This window comes from Anabrus simplex, chromosome 1 (assembly GCF_040414725.1).
Source record: "Anabrus simplex isolate iqAnaSimp1 chromosome 1, ASM4041472v1, whole genome shotgun sequence".
In the NCBI taxonomy this organism is placed as follows: domain Eukaryota; kingdom Metazoa; phylum Arthropoda; class Insecta; order Orthoptera; family Tettigoniidae; genus Anabrus; species Anabrus simplex.
The window spans coordinates 1,724,795,292-1,724,817,359 of record NC_090265.1 but is presented as its reverse complement, the minus strand read 5'-3'; the positions used below and the strand labels follow the sequence as shown (position 1 = coordinate 1,724,817,359).

The 22,068-nt window shown below is 42.8% G+C and overlaps 1 protein-coding gene across 3 annotated transcripts in view; it reads right to left on the bottom strand.

Moving 5' to 3' along the window:
* Positions 1-22,068, bottom strand: part of LOC136882294 (probable ribonuclease ZC3H12D) — a 195,561-nt gene that overhangs the window by 57,635 nt on the left and 115,858 nt on the right. The window contains exon 1 of one of the 3 annotated variants that reach the window (XM_067154881.2): positions 15,464-15,598. The exons of 1 other annotated variant lie outside the window; for it this stretch is intronic. In XM_067154881.2, the coding sequence (XP_067010982.2) occupies positions 15,464-15,481 (18 nt within the window). In that variant the 5' untranslated portion in view covers positions 15,482-15,598. Of the gene's footprint in view, positions 1-15,187; positions 15,417-15,463; positions 15,599-22,068 lie in introns of those variants that run through there. One more of the 3 variants, XM_067154873.2, reaches the window with a different exon arrangement.

The window sequence follows — 22,068 nt, the reverse complement described above, 5'->3', positions numbered from 1 at the left end:
CCCAGTCGACCCCAACAATAGAAACTACGGGGGTTGGGCCATAAGTCACAAACTACTCTTCTTCGCACAAATGCGGGATCTATCAGACAAATAGAAAGATACACATAGGAATGGGAAGCGTAAGGTGCTGTGGAATGTATGAATAATGCCGAGTAGGTTTACCACGTGTAGGATATATAAAGCGAGGAAACTGTCAGCCGTGAAATCCTTGGGCTACATAATGTTTATGCTCATAGAGTAAAGGAACCGTCAAGCAGTAAATCTTCAAAATGGGCCCCTAGATTGTCTACTGCACGTTGACAGTGATGTGGAGACGTCGGATACCAATCATCTCACCATGTATAAATTTTGCAATTTCATGTTTCGCAGCGTTGACAATGTCCTCTCGTATCCCAAACCACATCCCATGCAATAGTTCTTTCCCTTTGGGCTAAAGTCAAAATTGCACGGAGACAGGCCCGACGAGTATGGTGGGTGTTCAAGTACTTCCCAACACCATCGCTGAAGTTACCTCGTCACATCCGTTCTGCACGGAGCCTGATTCACTACTGCAGTCTCATCGCCCTGTATAGTGATGGGTAGCTCGTGAATGAGTCGTTCAAAATGAACGCTTCACTCCTAATGTGAACTAACCACTCAATTTCCATGAACTGGTAGTTCAAACACTTCACAGTTCTCACACTTCACATCATTCACAGTTCAAAAACTTCGTATCATTCACAACTCATTCGATTTGTCCGTCGCTAGCTCACTCTCTCTCTCTCTCTTCCCTCCTCTGAATAGCTACGTCATTTATTTCGTCCTTTACTCCCAGTCCCATCCTACCTGTCAACTGTGTCATTACACCATTAAAGATATATAGCCTACGAAGACTGACAATCCGACAGAGTGAGCAGGCAGACATGCAAATAAAATGCTTGCCTTGTGAATCTGGAAGTAAAAAGTGCGCTGAATCCACAGCCGAAAGAGTATCCTCCTTGCAGGAGTGTTCATCTCATACACAACAATTAATTAAACAAAACTGCACTTGGGGAATAGACTAATTAAATAATAAATCAAAATGAACGGACTTATATCATTTTTAAAGACCTGAAGCTGGAATCGTCTCTCCTAGAGTGCTTTAAGTACGACGATTTAGTTCTTCCACTATTTAGCTTCTCGACCATCTGTTCCACATCACCACGAATTTCAGAGTTATTGGCAAATCTGCAACATCATCTTTTCAATGACCGAATGAGGAGTATAACTTTTGACGCAGTGACCAGTCTTTCACTGCTCATTTTCTCAGTACAATCTTTGAAAACTTTAAACACTTCGCAGGTTTGTGTTATGCTTGCAATGTCGTCTGCAGAAGCGGTTGTATTGACAATGGATGGGTGAACTTCAATTAAAAATGAGAGCTACTTGTTAGTGACAGCACACTATATAAAAGGTGGTGGTGGTGATTATTGTTTTAAGAGGAAATACAACTAGGCAACCATCCTCTATTAAAACTAATCAGAGAGAAAAAACTGAAGGGATCCGACACTTTCGAAAAATGAAGGTATCGGCCAAAGGAAGACAAAGGCCACGAAGGGCGTGAAAATGGACTTCCTAGGCCTCGAGTGCTCTAATAACGTCGGGGTCAGAAAAGAACACGAGTTGACCAAGGGAGGTCGGATAGGGTGGATGAAAGTGAAGAGCCTGGCACAAGTAAGTGGAAACAATGTCAGAACTCAGCTAAGGGCCCCGTAGTCGCCAACCCACGCTACAAAGTTCAGAGCCCCTGGGGCCTCTTCTAGTCGCCTCTTACGACAGGCAGGGGGATACCTTGGGTGTTATTCTACCGCCCCCGCCCACAGGAGGATAACTATATGAAAGATTCATCAGGGTAGATAAATATATATTTATGGCAGTGGTAGTCATATTCATTCTATTTCGGATTGTATTTTAAGAGGAAAAATATTATGATATTATGAATAACGTTGGTAACCCTGGTGTTTTCTGCCAGAGTACAGCTAAAACAGGTATCACATGGCAGATAAAGACACTGTTGAGTGCATCATGCGAATAAGATGACCCTAGATTAAATGTATTTCCTTCGTTATATCTTTATCTTTTCCCTGTCCCTATCAACCATCATCTATAAAAAAAAGAGCGTTCCAACCTTAAATTGCAGTACAGCAGTAATGGGATAATTCTGTCTCTTTCCTTCTCCCATGTTTTGCGGGTAGCGCTGTCCTACTCTAATGCAGCGGGTTTGCCAAATATCCGTGAATTAGTATGTTATCGGTTAAAATGGGTGAATATCGTGTTATGTACAGAATTTCAAGGCGCATTTGATGCCGTTAACAAAAAAATGTAAAAAAAATAATTTAGTTCGAAAATGGTAATATAATGGAAAGTTTTGCCAAATGCATAATCTTCATTGCATAGAACTTATCATGCCATAACTCCTATTATATATTCATTATTTTCCTAATTTTTTCACTACTGGTAAAGAAACATTTCAGCTCGATGTAGATAAGTTTATTTTTAAATTTAAATTATAACAAAATGCAGTATATGCGTTTATTTTCAGTCATGTTCAGGGAATTGTATGTACAGGCACGAAAAAGTCAGTCGCTGGCCAGCGTCTTTCCTATTGAATTTGTGTGGGGGGTCAAAGCGAGGCAAATGGTCTTCAGATATGGAAGTTATTTTTAAAACAATCCCGAAGTTCCTATCTTGCTTAGTTATTAATTTGTGACAGGAAGAATATCTCCTTGAATTTTGGTTTCGCGCGTGACTCGGCTGGCTGTCTGGTTGGCTGGCTGAAGTACCGGTAGTGATCTCCCAAACATAAGCTTTTAACATTTCCTGACAGTCGCATGCAGTGCAGTGCTCATTTCGTCAGTAGTATGTATAATAGTGATTAAATACATATCAGTGACATATGCACAATTCTTGAGGGAAAGTGTATTTCGTTTGTGTGGTTCGTGAGTTCGTGCTCGTGCGTGGGGATCTAATTTCGAAGAAAATGTGCAGAAGGATCATGGCGTGGTTAAAGCAAAGCAAACGCTCTTAGAATATGGAAGTTATTTTTAAATCATACCTCAAGTCCCTATCTCGTTATCTCTTAATTTATGACAGGGAGAACGTCTCGTTTGTTTACGTTTCACGAGTGACTCGGCTGGCTGAGCATTTAAATATACTGGCAGCCGTGTGCAGTGGTGTTCATTTAATCAGTATTATAAGATTAATTAAATAAAGATCAGTGATATATATATATATATATATATAATATTTAATGGCGTGTGGCCTCCTAAGAGGCCGAGTGCAGGTCTTTCCAGTGTTGACGCCGCATAGGCGACCTGCGCGTCTATAAGAATGGGTCCCCCACCTGTGATGAATTCTAATGCTGAAGACGGCACACACACCCCCAGCCCCCGAGCCTTTGGAATTAACCAATGAAGGTTAAAATCCCGGACCCGGCCGGGAATCGAACCCGGGGCCCTCTGGACCAAAGGCCAGCACGCTAACCATTTAGCCATGGAGCCGGACAAGATCAGTGATAAATGTATAGTTCTTGAGGACAAGTGGATTGTGTTTGTGTAGTCTGTGTAGTTGTCAGTTCGTGCTCGTATGTATAGTTCTTAGTTCGAAGAAAAAGTGCAGAAGGATGTATAATGGTCGTCAAATTAAAAAGAAAGGTTCCGTAGGTAAAGTCAGGGGAAAAGAACGCAATATTGTAATGAGTGTCCTGGATTATTTTTTAAAGACTATGAATATGAGCAGTGCAATCAGTGAAACAGCTAAAGCTACAGGTTGTTCCGAAAGAACAATCTACGTATGCTATAAGGAAGGAGCACACACATGGTCCTTTGCGAACTCTCGAAAAAAAAAAAAGACGACAGAAAAATTAAATATGATGAAATTGTTAGAAGTGGATGCGTCGGGTGGTTAACTCTCTTTTATTTGCTAACATACCACCGACATTGAACGTGATTTTGAGTCGCGTAAATGGAGAAGATTCTTTGCCACGATTTTCCAAAACTACGTTGTATCGCTTCTAGCATGATATAGGCTTCCGTTATTTAAGACGGTGTAATAAAGCATCTTTCACTAAAACCGATGAAATTATTAATTGAAGGCACAGATATCTCAGGGAGATAAAACGTTTGAGGGCACAAAATAAAGCTAGAATTTACACAGATGAATCGTGGGTAAATATTGGGCAGGCAGTGACAAGAGAATGGAAGGATACGACAGTGAAAAGTGCACGGCAGGCCGCTTTTGAAGGGGTGAGTTCGGGATTTAGGCCACCGAAAAGCCGAGGACCGTGATTTGCCTTAGTCCACGCGGGTAATGAACATGGTTTTGTTCCAAATGCTGAACTAAAATTTTTATGCCATAAAAACATAAGACAATTGGGCAAATTACGTGAACGAAGTAAAGAAAAATGAAAGAGTTTTGTTTAAAGCAGACGAATTACAAGACGATATCGACGATGAAAAGTTTTTAATACGACTTTCTTCATCGTCCGGATCATCCTCAAGTTCATCTCCCGAACCCGTTTCATCCAAAGCGGGAACATCAGGCCTTGCAGAAATGTTAGAATATGTACATCCAATGTCTGAGAGCAACGCTAGTGATTAAGGTATGTTGTATTTATTTTACCATACTACAAATATTAATTTATGAATGAACTTAAAATTACAAAATTACAAACGAAAATTGTGGAACTGTGACGCCCTGTTTGAGTCACACTCGAGCGTGATCTTCACGAGTCGATTTCGCAACAGCGCGCTCCATCTACGCTGTACTGCAATTTAAGGTTGGAACGCTCTATAGATTCTAGATGCTGTAAGCAAGCAAGCTATTTGGCCCATAATTACACAGCTCTGCCATCTGTTGGTAATAGTATTATCAAGCTTTATTGAGTGAGTGAAATACCCGTACTGTGAACGAAGTCGCTGCTGAACGACATACCCAGCAGCTTCATCAGGCTTGATTACTTCATGAACTACTTTATGAACGAACTACTTCATTTGAACGGTTCACAGTAAAGAGAGTGAATGAGTGAAGTAGTTCATAGGAATGAACTGGTTCGACCCATCGCTAGCCCTGTACGTGGTACCGGTCCAATGCACCGTCATCTCGTGCTGTGTCGATGTACTATGAGTGTCATGTTTAGCAGGACATATGCCAAGTGTATGGTAGCACCGTGCAAATATGAAGGGAAAACTATAGTTGTAAGACTTATGCCTCAACCCTCGTATATCTTATAATTACCTTGAGGTAATTGGTGTGCGTGTAAAAACTGGCGTTGGCTTCTTCAAAGGATTTTTTTTTTTCAAGACTTTCGTAGTCATGAATATTGACAGCATGGAACTTTAGTACATCTTTAGTTATTCCCCGTATGTCCCCAGTGCATTTAGTTTTCAAGTATTTGTAGTGGCGTTGGTGCTTGGATTTATCCGCCACTACAATGGGGGGAATAGAGATTTCTTTTGGGGAAGGGGTCCTTCGCCTCGCCCCTTTCGCCACCAGAGGCCTCAGGCTGAGACTGACTCGTAGTTACATTCGAGGGCTGTACCTCAGTCTGTTCATTAATTGCCGACTGGATAGGAATGCGAGCATCAAGATTATTACTCCCACTGGTGGGGAGAGTAGATAGTACCTGGAACCTATTCTGAGAAGGTACAGTTTAGTCACAGTTTTAGTCTTTTTAAGTTTCAATTTAGAAACGCTATTTCTGCTTCCTTTCACCATGGTGGTGGAAGGGAGGCTAAAATAGCGGCCGCATTGCCTGATCTTACTAAGTCACAAAATTCTTTGGGGTTGATGTCAGGGAGAAGATTAACTGTAATTTTCTTAGCCGCACTTGCACTTACATCTGTAGTAGGGGAACCGGTAACCGGAAAGCCCAGAAGAACAACTGAAGGAGTCAATAGGGTGGTCTCCCCGCCTCCCGGCGGGGGGACAGCCATGCTTATCTGCACCACAATACACACAAACAGGTAAGACACAGATACTGGATCCAACTACTCACAGGTAACACTTAACACAGGAGTAGGTGCAAGGCCGCTCACCACTGCCAGTTAATTCATAACACAGACGATATTAGGATTGTCTACACTAGGGTAAACACAAGGATAGGAAACTCCCGCTCCAGCCACCACCAACAATGCACAACCACAACAATGAAACTGATAAGGGAACGATCACAGACGCGTCCACTCTCCTCAAGCATCAATTTTTGAATGAGCCTACGAACCACAATTCTCATAGGTGCCGGGAGGTCCCGGTGCCCGGGAGGTGTTATAGCCCTACGACCTATTGAGGCTTTCGATTGTTTTATCTTAAGTTCTAACTCGAGACTGCAATACTGTGGTAAGTTTGTGGAATACTGTTATATAAATCTAAATGACCAGGATATGGCCTGCACCCCTTAGTGGGGTGGTTTAGGAGAGGATGCCCTAAGGCCTCCGGTATCGTAGGCCTAAGGTATCATAGTTCCCCAGGTTGGAGATGAGGGGATAGTGCTCAAATGGAACTTGCACAGCTGGGTGGTTGTGTGGGTGATCCTGTTTTGAATGGTAGCGAGCTGGTACGTTTCATACATGTCACTGTTCCTCCCATACCACGGAGCACCTGCCAAGCGGCGTAGCGCGCGGTTATGTACGAGCTATACCGTAAACAGAAGTGACATAGCTACGCCGCCCCAAATAGGACCGGCATACTGTAGGATCCTAGGATGGGTCTGACCATCTACTTATACAGCAGGAGCTTCTATTGTTAGCCCATTGTCGGCTCTTATCATCGGCAAAATATTGAAAAGGCGCACATATGCTTGCGCAGTAATACATTTAATGTCATCGACAAACGTTAGTCCTCTGTCTAGGGTGACACCTAGATACTTAATCTTTGTAGTCCACCAGATTACTTCGCCAAAGAACATCAGGGGCGCGGGGTCAGCGGGGCGGCGTTTGGTGAAAAATGTAGCAATACTTTTCGCTACGTTAATTTTGATTCTCCACTTCTCTAACCAGGGCTGGAGATTGCACAGCGCGTCTTGGAAATAGTCCTTTACTTAAGGTGCCTGCCACGAGACAGAATATCGCTGTGTCGTTTGTATACAAATATAATTCCGCGTACGTAGGTTTTGGCGTGTCAGTCATAAATAGGTTAAAAAATCGTAGGTGAGATAACACTGCCTTGTTGGACACTCGCCTCTATAGACGCGGGATAGACAGGGCCGTGCCGACCTGGAGCTGAAATTTTCTGCCAGCTAAACAGCTCGTCAGTAATCATAGAACGCAGGGGGGGGGGAGATGCCTAAATGTCCTTAATTTATAAATCAGTCCTTGGTGCCAAACCTTATCGAACGCACGCGAAATGTCGAGAAAACAGACTCCTGTGTGTCGACGGTCGTTAAAATTCATGGTAATCTCCGTTATGCGAGTTAACTGGTGGGTAGTGGAATGACCCCGCCGGAAGCCGAACTATTCCTCGTTCATAAGTTTCTGGTCATCTATGATAATATTAAGTCGGGTTAGGAATAGGATTTCAAAGAGCTTGGAGATGATACTGAGGGAAATAGGTCTGCAGTTCTATGGGAAAGTCTTGTCCTTCTGGGGCTTAGGTAACTCGGTATACAAGTTCACCATTACAAAAGTGTTCCGATTTTTAATGTTTTCAGTCTGCTAAAATACTGTAAAATACACTCGCCTCTATAGACGCGGGATAGACAGGGCCGTGCCGACCTGGAGCTGAAATTTTCTGCCAGCTAAACAGCTCGTCAGTAATCACAGAACGCAGGGGGGGGGGGGGGGAGATGCCTAAATGTCCTTAATTTATAAATCAGTCCTTGGTGCCAAACCTTATCGAACGCACGCGAAATGTCGAGAAAACAGACTCCTGTGTGTCGACGGTCGTTAAAATTCATGGTAATCTCCGTTATGCGAGTTAACTGGTGGGTAGTGGAATGACCCCGCCGGAAGCCGAACTATTCCTCGTTCATAAGTTTCTGGTCATCTATGATAATATTAAGTCGGGTTAGGAATAGGATTTCAAAGAGCTTGGAGATGATACTGAGGGAAATAGGTCTGCAGTTCTATGGGAAAGTCTTGTCCTTCTGGGGCTTAGGTAACATTAGGTAACTTTCGCAATTTTCCAATAGGCCGGGAAGTGGCCATACCGAAAAAATGCGTTAAAAAGTTTAGTCAAACATGTCAGTACCTTTCTCGGAAGGTTCTTAAGAAAGGACGCCGACACGTTGTCAAGGCCAGGATATTTCCTATTCTTGAGTAGTTTTATGGCGCGAATAGTTCGGATGGCGTTACAAACAAAGTCGGGGGGGGGGGTGTCTCGTCAGTTTCGTGAAGTTCGTTTTCGACGGTCAACGAAATTTTCGTCGTTAGGCGTGCACGTGCTTTCGAACGTATCCACCAGGGCGTCGGCCTTTTCTCGGTCTGAGTAGGCCATTCCATTCCTACCGTGAAGGGTGTGTATGCCAGACCTATTGTTAAATTTCCGTGCCAACCTGTGGAGGGAGTTATCGGCCACATTTAGACCCGCCAGCCTAGACCGCCACGCTTCCCTCCTGTGGTTCCGTACCGTTATCTGGAGGTTCCTTTTGCACCGGTTCCATTTTCTCTTGAAATACGGGTCCCTGGTTCCCCTCCACAACTTACGTACTTTATTCTTAATTTTAATTTGCGCCAGAATTCCTGAGGGGAGTGTGTCCGGTGAACAACGCTCGGCCCCTCAGCGGCAGCCTTGTCTATATCGTCCGGTCCTGGATTTCATGTAACTCGGTATACAAGTTCACCATTACAAAAGTGTTCCGATTTTTAATGTTTTCAGTCTGCTAAAATACTGTAAAATACCTGTAAAAGATGACAATATGTGATTTTACCTTAAATAATAATGATAATACATATCAAAAACTTCCAGATATCTCCAGAAACAGTTTTATCTAACAAACAACCATAGACAAGTTATGTCTGATACAATTCTATCGGATAATGGAGATATTCACGAAGTTATGTTCTCTTGCCAAGTTACGGCGATAGCGGTGGGAAAACAACTACAATAAAATAAACTTTTCCCTTTGCGAAAAGCTAATGATCATGAATATGTCTCAATAAATGAAACTCAAATATTGATAACGAACGATTAATGTGACGTTATGAAGGTACACTTTCTATTACACCGAGCTCGATAGCTTTAGTTTTAGGCAAATGCTGGGGCTGTACCTTAATTAAGGCCACGGCCGCTTCCTTCCCACTTCCAGCCCTCTACCGTCCCATCGTCGCCATAAGACCTATCTGTGTCGGCGCGACGTAAAAAAAAAAAAAAACCAGATTGAAGAGCTTTTAATTTATCTCCAGCTAACTACAGCACTTCGTCCTTGCATGAACACAAAGCTCTCGCTCATCAGTCTTTTGCTCAGTAAGACGTCCGTCCCTTTGCCGTCCACACGTCAAGTTTTGCAGGACCGATCTGGCATGATCATGCAAGACTGACGATAAAACAATACCTGTAGACGGCCCTATACACGAATTATCGGATGACCCCATAAGACAACACTGTAACGTAGATGTCCCTGTCGGCCTCGTGAACCTGATACCGTGAAAGTGAAAGTCATAAGTAAGTATCTCTTCACGTTTCCAATGCTGTTATAAATAAAAGCGCGTGAATTCGGGATTCGCGAATTATTTCACAAACGACAGTTTAAACCCAACATCATTATGAAGCAAAACTGGCGTAACTACAGATACGATAGCTAGGCAACTTTTACAGATTTCCAAGCTGTTGTTCTAACATTCCGTTTATAATTAAGTTAGAGTTGCAATTGTTGTTTTACAGGACGAAGTGTATATAGAGATGTCGTAACTCAAAATCAACTTTGAGTGAACACTTTTTTTATTCAGGGAGCGAAGTAATGTAAGATTCGGGTTATGATAAATAGATCGCTCCGCTAGATTTGTTGAAAGCCGCTGATGCACGCATAGCCATTTGGAAAGTTGATGGCTCGCTGAATCCTGCTCAAAAGAGAAAGTTCGCCCACTTACGACTTTCACCTCTTTTATTCAAATATTACAATCGAGCAATGAATGCTACAGAGCACTTCACTCACGAAATACTCTCTCCACCTCTCCTTGGTAGTAACAATTGTAACTTCCTCTTTTGTCTCCAAAGAATTCGATAATACTAGGAAAAATATAATAATAATAATAATAATAATAATAATAATAATAATAATGTTTTTGCGTCCTGCTAACTACTTCTACGATTTCAGAACGGAAAATATTCGACCCAGTCTGCATAGAGGTAATCTGGATGAAAACAAACTCTTATGAGCTCAACTGGCATTCTGAAAAATTCAGGCACTTTCAAGAAAAATCAAGAGTTGTATTCTCGGAATGAACTATGATATAGACGAGTTGTCAACCTTCCCTCTGATTGGAAGGGACAATTGAAGCAAAAAATCTCCAGGTGAAACTATGCAGGGCAGATCGATCACCATTCTGCAGATAACCCCAAAACCTGACAGAAGAAAGCAAGAAGAATTTCAGGTAAGTTCAATAATTCAATCACATGGCCATTAGGATGAATAATAATAATAATAATAATAATAATAATAATAATAATAATAATAATAATAATAATAATAATAATAATAATAATAATAAGTTTAATCTGCCTTGTGGTATGGGTATTCCCCTGAAAAGAGACTGAATGACATGAACACAGTCCCCGTCATTAATGGCGTGTGAATACGTCTTGGGAAATTGATTGATTGGCTTATTGATTAGTGATCGCACATTCCCGGTCGCTGAGGAAAGCAACTGGAAAGTACTGGAATGTGCCTGGATTGTGCGACAGCTAATGGGAATCGAACCAGCCATTGGACTGAAGACAGCAGTGAGTGACAAGCAGCAAGAACAGCCCGGTAGTAAGCTGACACAGCACAAGAAAGATCCATGTGGGTACACTTTTCCGGTATCCTTCTCCTGTCCATTGCCTCTTCGAATTTTGCAGCAAAGGTTCAATCCTTAAAGAAAAACTGATGTTTTCAAAAATGTACAGGAAAATTAGTGAGAGTGGAAATAATTATTTAAACTTCTCTTCAGACTAACCAGCAGCTTGATACTGATATTTTATTGACGTATAGCTTACTTTTTGTTATAGTTACTGGACTACTGTGATATAGGCTAAACGTTTCTTTTAACATCACGACATCCAAACTCGTTCAAAACATTTCATTAGGATTTGGGCGAGATATGGGAATAGAATACAGTAGTTACCGCTGACGGGAGGCGAGCGCCAACGTAGTATGTGATTAGGTCAATGAAATATTTAACAAGTATCCGGTGGTATATTGCTACAACTCCACTTTCGAAATGAAAAGTTTTTCAAAACATAACTCAGATGGTGACCGGAGCACCCATACTGAAATCTTATTAAAAGATACGACACGAACTTCGTATTCCGCATATTAGATCTGAGATTAACAAAATAGTACAGATGACCCAACTGAGAATCCTCCTTGGCCACTCAACCGACCCTGACTTCCTAATCTTGAAACGGGCCATAAGAACCAAGAAGCGGGGCACAAGATTTAAACATCGAGACCCTTGGCTCAGTTATGATCTGTTTTAACAAGAAATCTGCTGTATCGTTCGGAGTTTCGCAAACGTAACATTAAGTGTCACTCAATAACTAGAAATTAGTTACGAAGTGAGATTCTTCCTCCCTTTCTAAATTACTGAGCGGGTTTCTCTTCTGACTGAGGGTAAAAGACCGCCTCTCAGCCAGATTGCTTGCCTCCGCCAGTGCAGTAAACAGAGGTTTCCGACTCATCGAGTATTCGCCCTGGGACTAATTTACTCGCCGTCAATAAAAATAAAATAAAAATGCACCTGTTATTTCTTGAGAATGGAACGATCTCTTTCCACTGGAACTGACAAGGGACAGTTCAAACCAGGCATTCGATTTCCATGTTTTGTGTCCTTGTCAAGATAAGACGACGTTGCAGACAAGAACGCCGGGGGAAGGACGATCGTTCGTCTTACCTTAACTGGAAGGCTACCAGCCTGTGTCTCTGAGCACAGCCACCTGCACTGTCTATGGTCCCGCATCCCTTCATTGACAATATTCCCTGACATATAAAAAACGTTCTAATAATGTTACCTGTCTTACGCCCCACTAACTACATTTACGATTTTCGGAGACCCGAGGTGGCGGAATTTGGTCCCGCAGGAGTAGATTTACGTGCCAGTAAATCTATCAACACGAGACTGACGTATCTGAGCACTTTCAAATGCCACCGGACTGAGCCAGGGTCGAACCTGCCAAGTTGGAGTCAGAAAGCCAGCTTCTCAACTGTCTGAGCCACTCAGCCCGGCTATTCACGTTTTTTATTTCTTTTTTTAAAAAGCTGTTTGTTCGTCACATGCCACAAGCTTCCCGAGATCGACTTGGAGTTTGCTGCGGTGCACAAAATGTAGTTTCCACCCTAGTCTCAGTCGCTGTGACAGTATGCTGGCTGTCAAGAAAGTGAGAGCCAATTACACCACCACCATCGGTTTTTGCGATTTTCTTTTTTGAAGATCCAACCACCCCCAGGCTGAAGACATTCCTAAATACCGAGTAAGTTGGCCGTGCGGTTAGGGTCGCGTAGTTATGAGCTTCCATTCGGGAGATGGTGGGTTTTCTGTGGTTTCCCCATTTTCAGGTAATTCCTGCCTGTCGTAAGAGGCGACTGAAAGGGAACGTGGGTTGGAGACCACGGGGCCCTTAGCTGAGTCCTGACATTGCTTCCACTTGTGCCAGGCTCCTCACTTTCATCTTTCCTATTCGACCTCCCTTGATCAACTCTTCTTTTCCGACCCAACGGTATTAGAGCATTCGAGGTCTAGAGTGTCTCATTTTCACGCCTTTCGTGGCCCTTGTCTTTCTTTCGCCGATACCTTCATTTTTCGAAGTGTCTGATCCCTTCCATTTTTTATCTCTGATTATCGTTATATAGAGGACGGTTGCCTAGTTGTACTTCCTCTTAAAACAATCACCACACTCCCCCATTTTTACACCAAGCAAATGCTAGGAATGTACCTTAATTAAGGCCCCGGTTGCTACTATTCTTGCATCACCGAAAGCCTTAAACCACTAGAAAAAACCGAACTGTAGTGCTCAAAACACTTCTTGTGAGCGATCTACGAACAAACTTCATTACTGCACACTTTCTCCTCGCTTCACGGAACAGATAGCTTACCAACACATCACGTAGTTCCCGAGGAGTGTGAAGAACTTCCCCACACAGCTCTTGACTTCTTAAAATACTCTCCGACATTTGAGCATTCTTAATTGTGATTTGATCACGTAGCTATTGGCATAAATTGCAAGCGCCTAACCAACTGAGCCACACAGTCAGCAGTTGTACGTTAATGTTATTGCTAATAAAAACGGCAGCTTACTTAGATCTGATGTTTCGTTATTACCGAGAACATATTCCCTACACTTGTCGTCAGGGGAATCCTCTTTCGAAGCGACGCTTCCTTTACTTTCTAAAAAAGTACTTACTGTAACTGAAAAACCACCATGGACCTGTCTATGAGTGAAACACTAGTTACAGCACTACAGCTCCAAGTTTGAAGTATCATTAATGCACGTATTTAAGAAATACAAACATGGAACAATACTGCTATAAGCCATGCTCGTACTGTCTGACAGAACTAAATGCATACTGTACCTACAGAAACCATCTACAAAATATCGAGTTCTCGGATACCTCCATTGTTGTCAGACTGCAAGACTCCTCTATCGCTGTGAAAAAGGAATCGAAAGATTTTCTTATAACTATCTCTGATTTTTATCTCGATCAAATTATGCTATTTAATAAACAACATGTTCAAACTGTAAGAGCGAACTCAGAACCTCTGGATCATGGAGAACACAGATCTGTAGGAGAAATTTTGTCAGTTCTATTTTCTTTTCTCTGCAATATATACAGAGCAGGTCTCAAATTTTACAATTTCAATTACAATTTTGGAACTAAATTGAAAAGTGCCGACATTCAATTAAGAATGTCTCATAATTTATTTAAATCGACAATAATCTGTCTTTTTCATACTCCACGGCGAAGATATGTCCAGTAAAGGAATAGATTAATCACTAAAACAGTGTATTCTCCTAAACCTATAAAACTACACAAAAAAACACGATTACTCCACCAGCGAATACACGTTTGAAACGAAAACTTGACAATGTAGATGTTGACGTTTCTGTACTTTTCGTAGTGGAATGGCAGAATAAGAAATTATTCTGTGCTGTAAGAGTGGATGCAACTGGTCGGTATTACACCGACAAATTTAGAAGATATTTATGGCGATATAGTGAAGTTATTTCTGTGTGTGATTTAGATATTTGAAATAAACAGTCATATTAAACCGTAATGAGTGATCAATTTAATCAATCTGCCAATTCTATTTACTATAAAAATATATTATAAGATGCTTTCGCACTATTTTAAGGGCTTATTCAATGGACTTATTCTCTGGATCAACTAATATATATTATTCATTAACACAACATACAGTATGCACTGAAAATTCAATTACCGTACTGTGTCATGAGAAGTCCTTCGGATTAAAAAGTATTTAAGGCAAATTAAAATTACGACAATGGTGGACTACATGTTTTCGCAATGCTAGCATCCTGCATACATTTACTTTTTTCAAAGCTGGTGTATGACTTAATATTTGTAGTATTTATGAACTAATGTCAGGTTTGAGAGGCGCTGAAATGTTAGCGAAATGGATGCCATTCACAAACCTCCCCACACTGACACAGAATGGTAGGTATTTTCGATCTGATTTAAAGGCCAATGCCATTATAAACTGTAAATGTTGATCCAAAGAACCTGACGCACCGAAGAAGCCCTTAAAAAACCGTGTGAAACATACATGCATAATGAATATGTAACCGTACTGACAGGTTGATTAAATGTAAACTTGTATTTAATTCAAAGTCAGCTTGCAATTCCTAACGACCCAGTAAAATGGCGAAGATGCATTTAGTTTTGATACAGACAGTACATTCATTAAAATGTTAAATTAATTGGAAAAGAAATGTTAGAGAAAAGTTGAGGTCAGCTACATCCGGTGTGGCCGAGCGCTGGAAGGAAGAATGAGGACAATGAAAGTCGATTTTCTCCCACCTGAGCATATCCACCACAACTCGCCATGTGGAAATCCCGTCACATCAGTCCATGGAGTCACCACCACCAACAATGAAAAAAAAAAACCACCGCACGCAAACTGAAAGGTAAGCAGGTGAAACAGGATCACTCTCAAGAACACAAACTCCTTTTTGCCATCACAACCAACCCGGATGCACCCCACGCACTAACACACCTCCACAAAACGTGTTACAACATTCTTCTCCGAGCAATACACTACGCACATGGTTAACAAACAATAAAATAGACACTCACTCCAAGGTCAAGCTTCATTGTTGCCGCACGGACGTAAGACAGGACCTGAAGTCCGCGAACAGGCCTGTCTTAATATCTCAAGTGAACTGCCGAAGCAGATGGGCATCGCTCGCATTCTGCAACACAAGGCGCGCGTCACCTCCTACCCGGCCAATCACAGCGTGCCGAGGATCCGGGATACAGCACTGCCACCTGCCGGCCAGGCCGCTGACCTGATTAACACGGCCAGCTGATTCGTGACGCTGCTTCCGGGTCTGAAGGTCTCTGGCGTGTCACCCCAATCAGGTACATTCTTCCCTCCCTCATGACACGGCCCCAGAGGTTAGTAACCTTGAACTGACCCCGGATCTTAGACCAATAGCAGCCACCGGGCCATCAAATGCAAATATAACATCGGAACCTATTAGTGGCTCACTCGTGAGACGTCTGCGATCTCTCGCCTCCTAGCTGAACGTCGCTCGTTCGAAATGCTCCTTTAACACGTAAACTGATTAAAGTTACCAAGAAAATGCATATGGACATTGCAAATCCTGCTTATCCGTTCTTTTGGTTTTTATCGGGTAATAAACACAGAAAGCTGAAAGAAACAAAGTACTTTAACTTCTACTTGTAAATCGCCTTAGTGAGCTCTATTTTTGTAGGGTCCTGCGTGTATAAATTTCCCGACCTCAATTATTAGATATTACAGAGAATTTTCTAGCGTTTTACGACGGAAGTAAAGAACTGAATGTTAGAATATCAACATATAAAACTGAAATGAAATGGAAGGCAATAAATAATATTTTCTCATTTGAACACACCATTAAAAGTTGAACACATTTCCCTTTCAGACGCATTTTTAGTCTGTGAGAGTTAAATTGTACTTGTATAAAATCATGTCGAAATAGCAGAACTTGGACGTATAATTCACGACAATGTTCCCGGATTAAAATACCACAATGATATTCCATTATAGTCTATTATAATCTAATGGTGAAAGAAATTGCTTGAGTGGCTCCCGAGAATCTCATAATTATTACCCTCGAACTAGTTTTCAATGGTTTCCCATTGTCAATGGCACGGCTGCTTCCTACCCCGTACACAGCCACACAGCCGTAGATGGGGTGCACTTCAGAACTGCGAGCCGAACATGTCCTCGGACACTCCCGACATTAAAAAAGCCATGCGCCAAAAAACGAAGGAAACAACCTACCATTTGTTGAAGTAACTCATTCAGAATAATATACAACATGCCTCTACGTAAAATAATGCCGGGGCGGGGGAAGTACCCAGCCTGACGGAGTTCTTCGTTGAAGATACACAGATTGATGTCACAGAAATAACTTAACGGGTCTTTTCACGGTTAATGATAACTGTATTCACAGCGTCCATCTGTTTTCTATCGAACATATCACGGCTAGCAGGAGACCATGTTGCAACGCACGGGGGTCGAACCCGGAACCAACCAGGTGGAAGGTCACAAGGGAATGGTCTCCGCACCTTCGAAATAGGAGAGAAGGATGAAGCTAGACCAGATTTAGCAGCAGCACGCTGAGAGAGAGAGAGAGCGTTTACGTGGGTCGCAGGAGAAACTACAGCCAGCCGGATGTTTTCAACCTTGTGCTAGCCCAGCCACTCATCCTCTCCGCCCTTTCATAATCATGTCAAGGATGGCACGTCTGACTACGATCATCCCGGCCGATGTATGGGCTCTTTTCTAATTCTCGAATAAAGGAATCCTGGCGAGGGCCCCATAATCTAGTTAATTTGTGCCTTACCGGTGATTAATACACCCTCTCCTCTATATCCTATAAAGCAGTGGTATTCAAAGTGTTGTACGCGTACCACTAGGGGTACGCGGGGTCGTCTCAAGGGGTACGCAAATTTATCATAGCTTCTGTTTTCAGTGAGCAGTTCAGAAAAGAGTTGAGCCTGCTCATTTTCAGTTAAATCTTGTTTTGATTTAGTGTTTTTTTCTACTGCTACACAGACCCCTTTACGAACTATTCATTCTAAAATAGGTGCCAGTGTCGAATTCCCACCGACTTCTTCTTCTTCTTCTTCTTCTTCTTCTTCCACTACCGCTTTCCCCACGCCTTGTGGGGTCGCGGGTGCGAACTGCGTCGCACATGATGATTTTGGCCTGTTTTATGTCCCGATGCCCTCCCTGACGCCAACCCTATGTGGAGGGATGTAATCAATATTGCGTGCTTTTGTGGTGGTTGTCTACCTCCCACTGACTACATTATACGCAAAAAATGCTTACTTATGCTTCATTGCTCTTTTTTAAATGTTTTGTTTCTAAATCCACTAATTCATTTCAATTTTTTTTTCTGCAGCAGTGTATACAGTACAATTGCCGGGCCCATGGTGTAGGGGTAGCGTGCCCGCCTCTTACCCGAAGGCCGCGGGTTCGATTCCCGGCCAGGTCAGGGATTTTTACCTGGACCTGAGGGCTGGTTCGAGGTCTACTCAGCCTACGTGATTAGAATTCAGGAGCTATCTGACGGTGAGATAGCGGCCCCGGTCTAGAAAGCCAAGAATAACGCCCGAGAGGATTCGTCGTGCTGACCATACGACACCTCGTATCTGCAGGCTTTCGGGCTGACCAGCGCTCGCTTGGTAGGCCAAGGCCCTTCTACGGCTGTAGTGCCATCAGGGGGGGGGGGAGTACACAGTACAATTGTAATGAAAACCTCTTAATTTCACTCAGGAGGAAACCACGTTTCTCCATCTGCCTTGTGAAGGCTTGCCGCGTTGCCTGAGGAGGGAACAGAATACCCCAATAGTCGAATAACTGGGCTATCATTAAGCAATGAAAATGCCAGGAAGAGTTCTCCGGCCATTGCTGACCACTCAGTTTTGGGCTTCTTCTGTAAATTTTACTCGGTTCCATGGTTAGCGTGCTGGCCTTCGGTCACAGGGGCCCCGGGTTCGGTTCTCGGCAGGGTCGGGAATTTTAACTACCATTGGTTAATTTCGCTGACACGGGGGCTGGGTGTATATGTTGTCTTCATCATCATTTCATCCTCATCACGACGCCCAGGTCGCCTGCGGAACTCAAATAAAAAACCTGCACCTGGCGAGCCGAACTCGTCCTCGGTCACTCCCGGCACTAAAAGCCATACGCCATTTCATTTACTCCGAAGGAATTACGTTTCCTTTGCCCAGCGACGATATATAATATATACATTACTGTTATGGAGGAATAGGGTGGTGTAGCTGCTTAACGGGCTGCCTGTCATCCCGGCGACCGTGGTTTGATTCTTGACGTTGCTGGGATTTTCAGTTGAAAGTCGCGTGGTAAGGAAGGGCAAGCGACCTGAAATCCCCAGCTACAACTCTTTCAAGCCTCAGTGCGTGCAGCGACCCATAACAAGCAGGATAAGCTACGAAAGATGATGATGATGATGGTGATTACAGTTAATAATAATATTTGCGGAATTAGTTGCAAGTTAATAGGGCAGTGGCTGGGAAGGAGACCAGTTGTTCCGAACTGTCAGTGGTGAGATGGCGTGGAACGACATTGGTACCCGAATAAGCTTGAACGGAGTTTTTATATTCGTTTATAGCAGTGGTCTTATCCGCGAAAATGTTATAGTGACACTGCGTTTTACGGAGGTGAAGGGGAAGGAGTGAGCTTGAACGGTTGCGGTAGTACTGGCAACTTAATAAAACTGAAATCTGAACTCAAATTCTCCAAACAACTGCGTCACACACATATAACATGTCTCGTCACTTTCATTGTCCATAAGAGGTGCCCGAAGATTCGCCAGGATGAGAGCCAGAAAATTTTCTGATCCTCTTAATCGTGGAAACAGATTTTCCCATACATGCGGCAGCCCGTTCAAGCAACTTACTGAACAACTGTTTTATTTTCTTTATCTCCACCTATCACAGAAATCTGTTACTTTAGCTATTATTTTTCTGCCCTCGCTCTATATAGCCTGTGATGCTCTTTTCCGACTAGTGCTTGGATTGTCCTCAGCATTGCAATAGCTCTGAAAAGTTCAGTATTCGCCTATATTTCTTTGTTTTACTATATACATAAAATAAAAATACTAGTATTCGAAGTTTTCGATTACACCGCTAGATGTGCCACGGCAGTGCCTAATCAATTTTTGGTGTCATAGGTTGCCAATCCGTACCTCGAAGATAACGGAGGTCAACCGATTCAGCACTAAGGAACAGAAGGGTCACTAAAAGTTTCGCGGATACTATACGTGTCTTTGTTTTGGGTATAAAACATGGCCGCCATTGAGCTGAATATTCGAGATCAGTTCAATCGGTCAATGCTTAATGGACCGAGAAATGAAGAGAAACTATCTCATTTTAAACTACTGCCTGGCAATTTCGCAAAGATATATTTTCAGGTCGAAATGTTGATGATGAAAAAAGGCAGCATGTACCCATCGTTTAGTTTCATGCCTCTTATAATTAAACTTGCAAATGTACCCGTATTCTACAACGGATTGATTTTAACAATCTACCCTTAATCCATAGTCCCCTATTACGGCGGACATCTTTTCCCTCGGTACTCTTATCATATGTCTTCTCTAGATCTACGTAACATATAAACATAACTGTCTATTCCTCTCGTAGCATTTTTCAATTACCTGCCGCATACTGAAAATCTGATCCTGACAGCCCTTCTGTGGTCTGAAACCACACTGATTATCATCCAACTTCCTCTCAACCACTGATCGCACCCTCCCTTCCAAGATGACAGTGAAAATATGTGCCCTATAAAATCGCAGGAGCATCATTCGGTCTGCCCCCCACGTAGTACCGCTAAGAAACTTCAAAATATCGGTATCCAATTTCTGGGTGCATTTCACTTTTAACTGACGCACGTGTGGTTCCAACGACAATTTAGCATCGAAAAGGAACCCAAGTAATCAGTACCATATGCGTAAACTCCAGAAAGAGCGACACCCCCTAAATAAAGCTTAGAATGTGGGTGAAGAGTGCGCTTCCGGCAGAAGTGAACAGCAGTGCAGTTGAAAACCGAAATCCATGGTCTAAGGTCCACTGTTCCACTCTTCTAATAACTTGCTATAACTGTCGCTCTGCAACTGACATACTTTATGAGCTATAATCCAGAGCAATATCGTCTACATATAGCGACGGCACTACTGTTGAACCAGCAGCAGCGACAATACCGTTTATGGTAATCGAGAACAGAGTGACACTGTGAAATGCATTTTCCTGAACATGATACTGCGAATATGCCCTCCTTACTCCGACACGAAATAGACGGAGGTTCGAAAAAATCGTAATAAAAACCGGCAAGTAACCTCGGAATCTCCACTGGTGCAGGATAAAGGATGCCATATTGCCATGTGGTGTCATGGAATCGAGGAATCGAGGAAAACGGCCACCAAATGCTGCTTTCGGATAAATGCGACCTGGATAGAAATCTCCAGGCGTACCAAGTGGTCGGTGGTGGAGCGGGCATCTCAAAATCCACATTGGCACTCTGACAAAAGTCCTCTTTTCTCCAAACACCACACAAGTCGGAGATCAACCATCCTCTCAAATAGATTATACAGACAGTTAGTGAGACATAGGTCTGTAACTTCCTTATACTTAGGATCATTGTCAGGCTTGAGGAAAGGAATCATTAATCCCTCTCGCCAATGTGATGAAAAATCACCCTCTATCCAGATTCGGCTGAACACCCCCAAGAACATAAAGGAGGCTATCCTCGCTGAGGTGTTTCAACACCTGGTTATGGACATTATCTGGTCCGGGAGCCGGATCCTTCCAAGGCGCTGCGGAGCTCCCACTCCGTAAAGGGCACGTTATAGTTCTCTGAACCTTAAGTGGCAAAATTAAGATGGTAACGTTCTGCCTTCCGCTTCAAGATAGAAACTCTCCGAACCAGACATATCTGCGAAATGACTTACTAGATGGTTAGCAAACGAGGGTGGTTCAGTGACGATACAGCCTGTAATGGAAATTCCCGGCACTGAGGATGGTCCCTGTATTCCCGAAATGCGTCGCAGTTTAGTCCTCACTAGCGATGACGGCGTATGTGACGTCATGGATGACACGCACCTTTCCCATAAAGCTTTCTTACTCTGTCGAATACAAACTCGCGCCCTAGCGCGAAGTTTTTTGAATTTTATGAAGTTTGCCACAGTAGGGTGCCTACCATAGCGTTTATGTGCGCGACGTTGTTCTTTTATAGCTGCTGCAATGTCTTCCTTCCACCAAGAAATGAGTTTTCGTCGAGGAGTCCCAGAAAAGGATGGAATGGACTCCTCAGCTACTTGTATGATATATCTTAGTCTACACTCCGGCTATTTGTGTCGTTAAAGACAGCTAGTGATGTGAACTTTGGCCAATGCGCACTTTTTTTACATTTTTTTTTTTACGTCTCACCGACACAGATAGGTCTTATGACGACGACAATCTGCACCTTTAAGAATCCATCGGGGAGGGTCCACAGGAGGGAGGGGAATGTGGGGGGGGGGGGGATTTCTCAACCCCCCACATGGTCAGAAGAAAAATTCAACGTAATGTACAAAAATTAGAAAAGTAAAGGGAGCATCAGTGTTTACATACAAGTAACCCTTGTAAATTGTAATGAATGTACAATTTACATAGCAACAAGACTCATT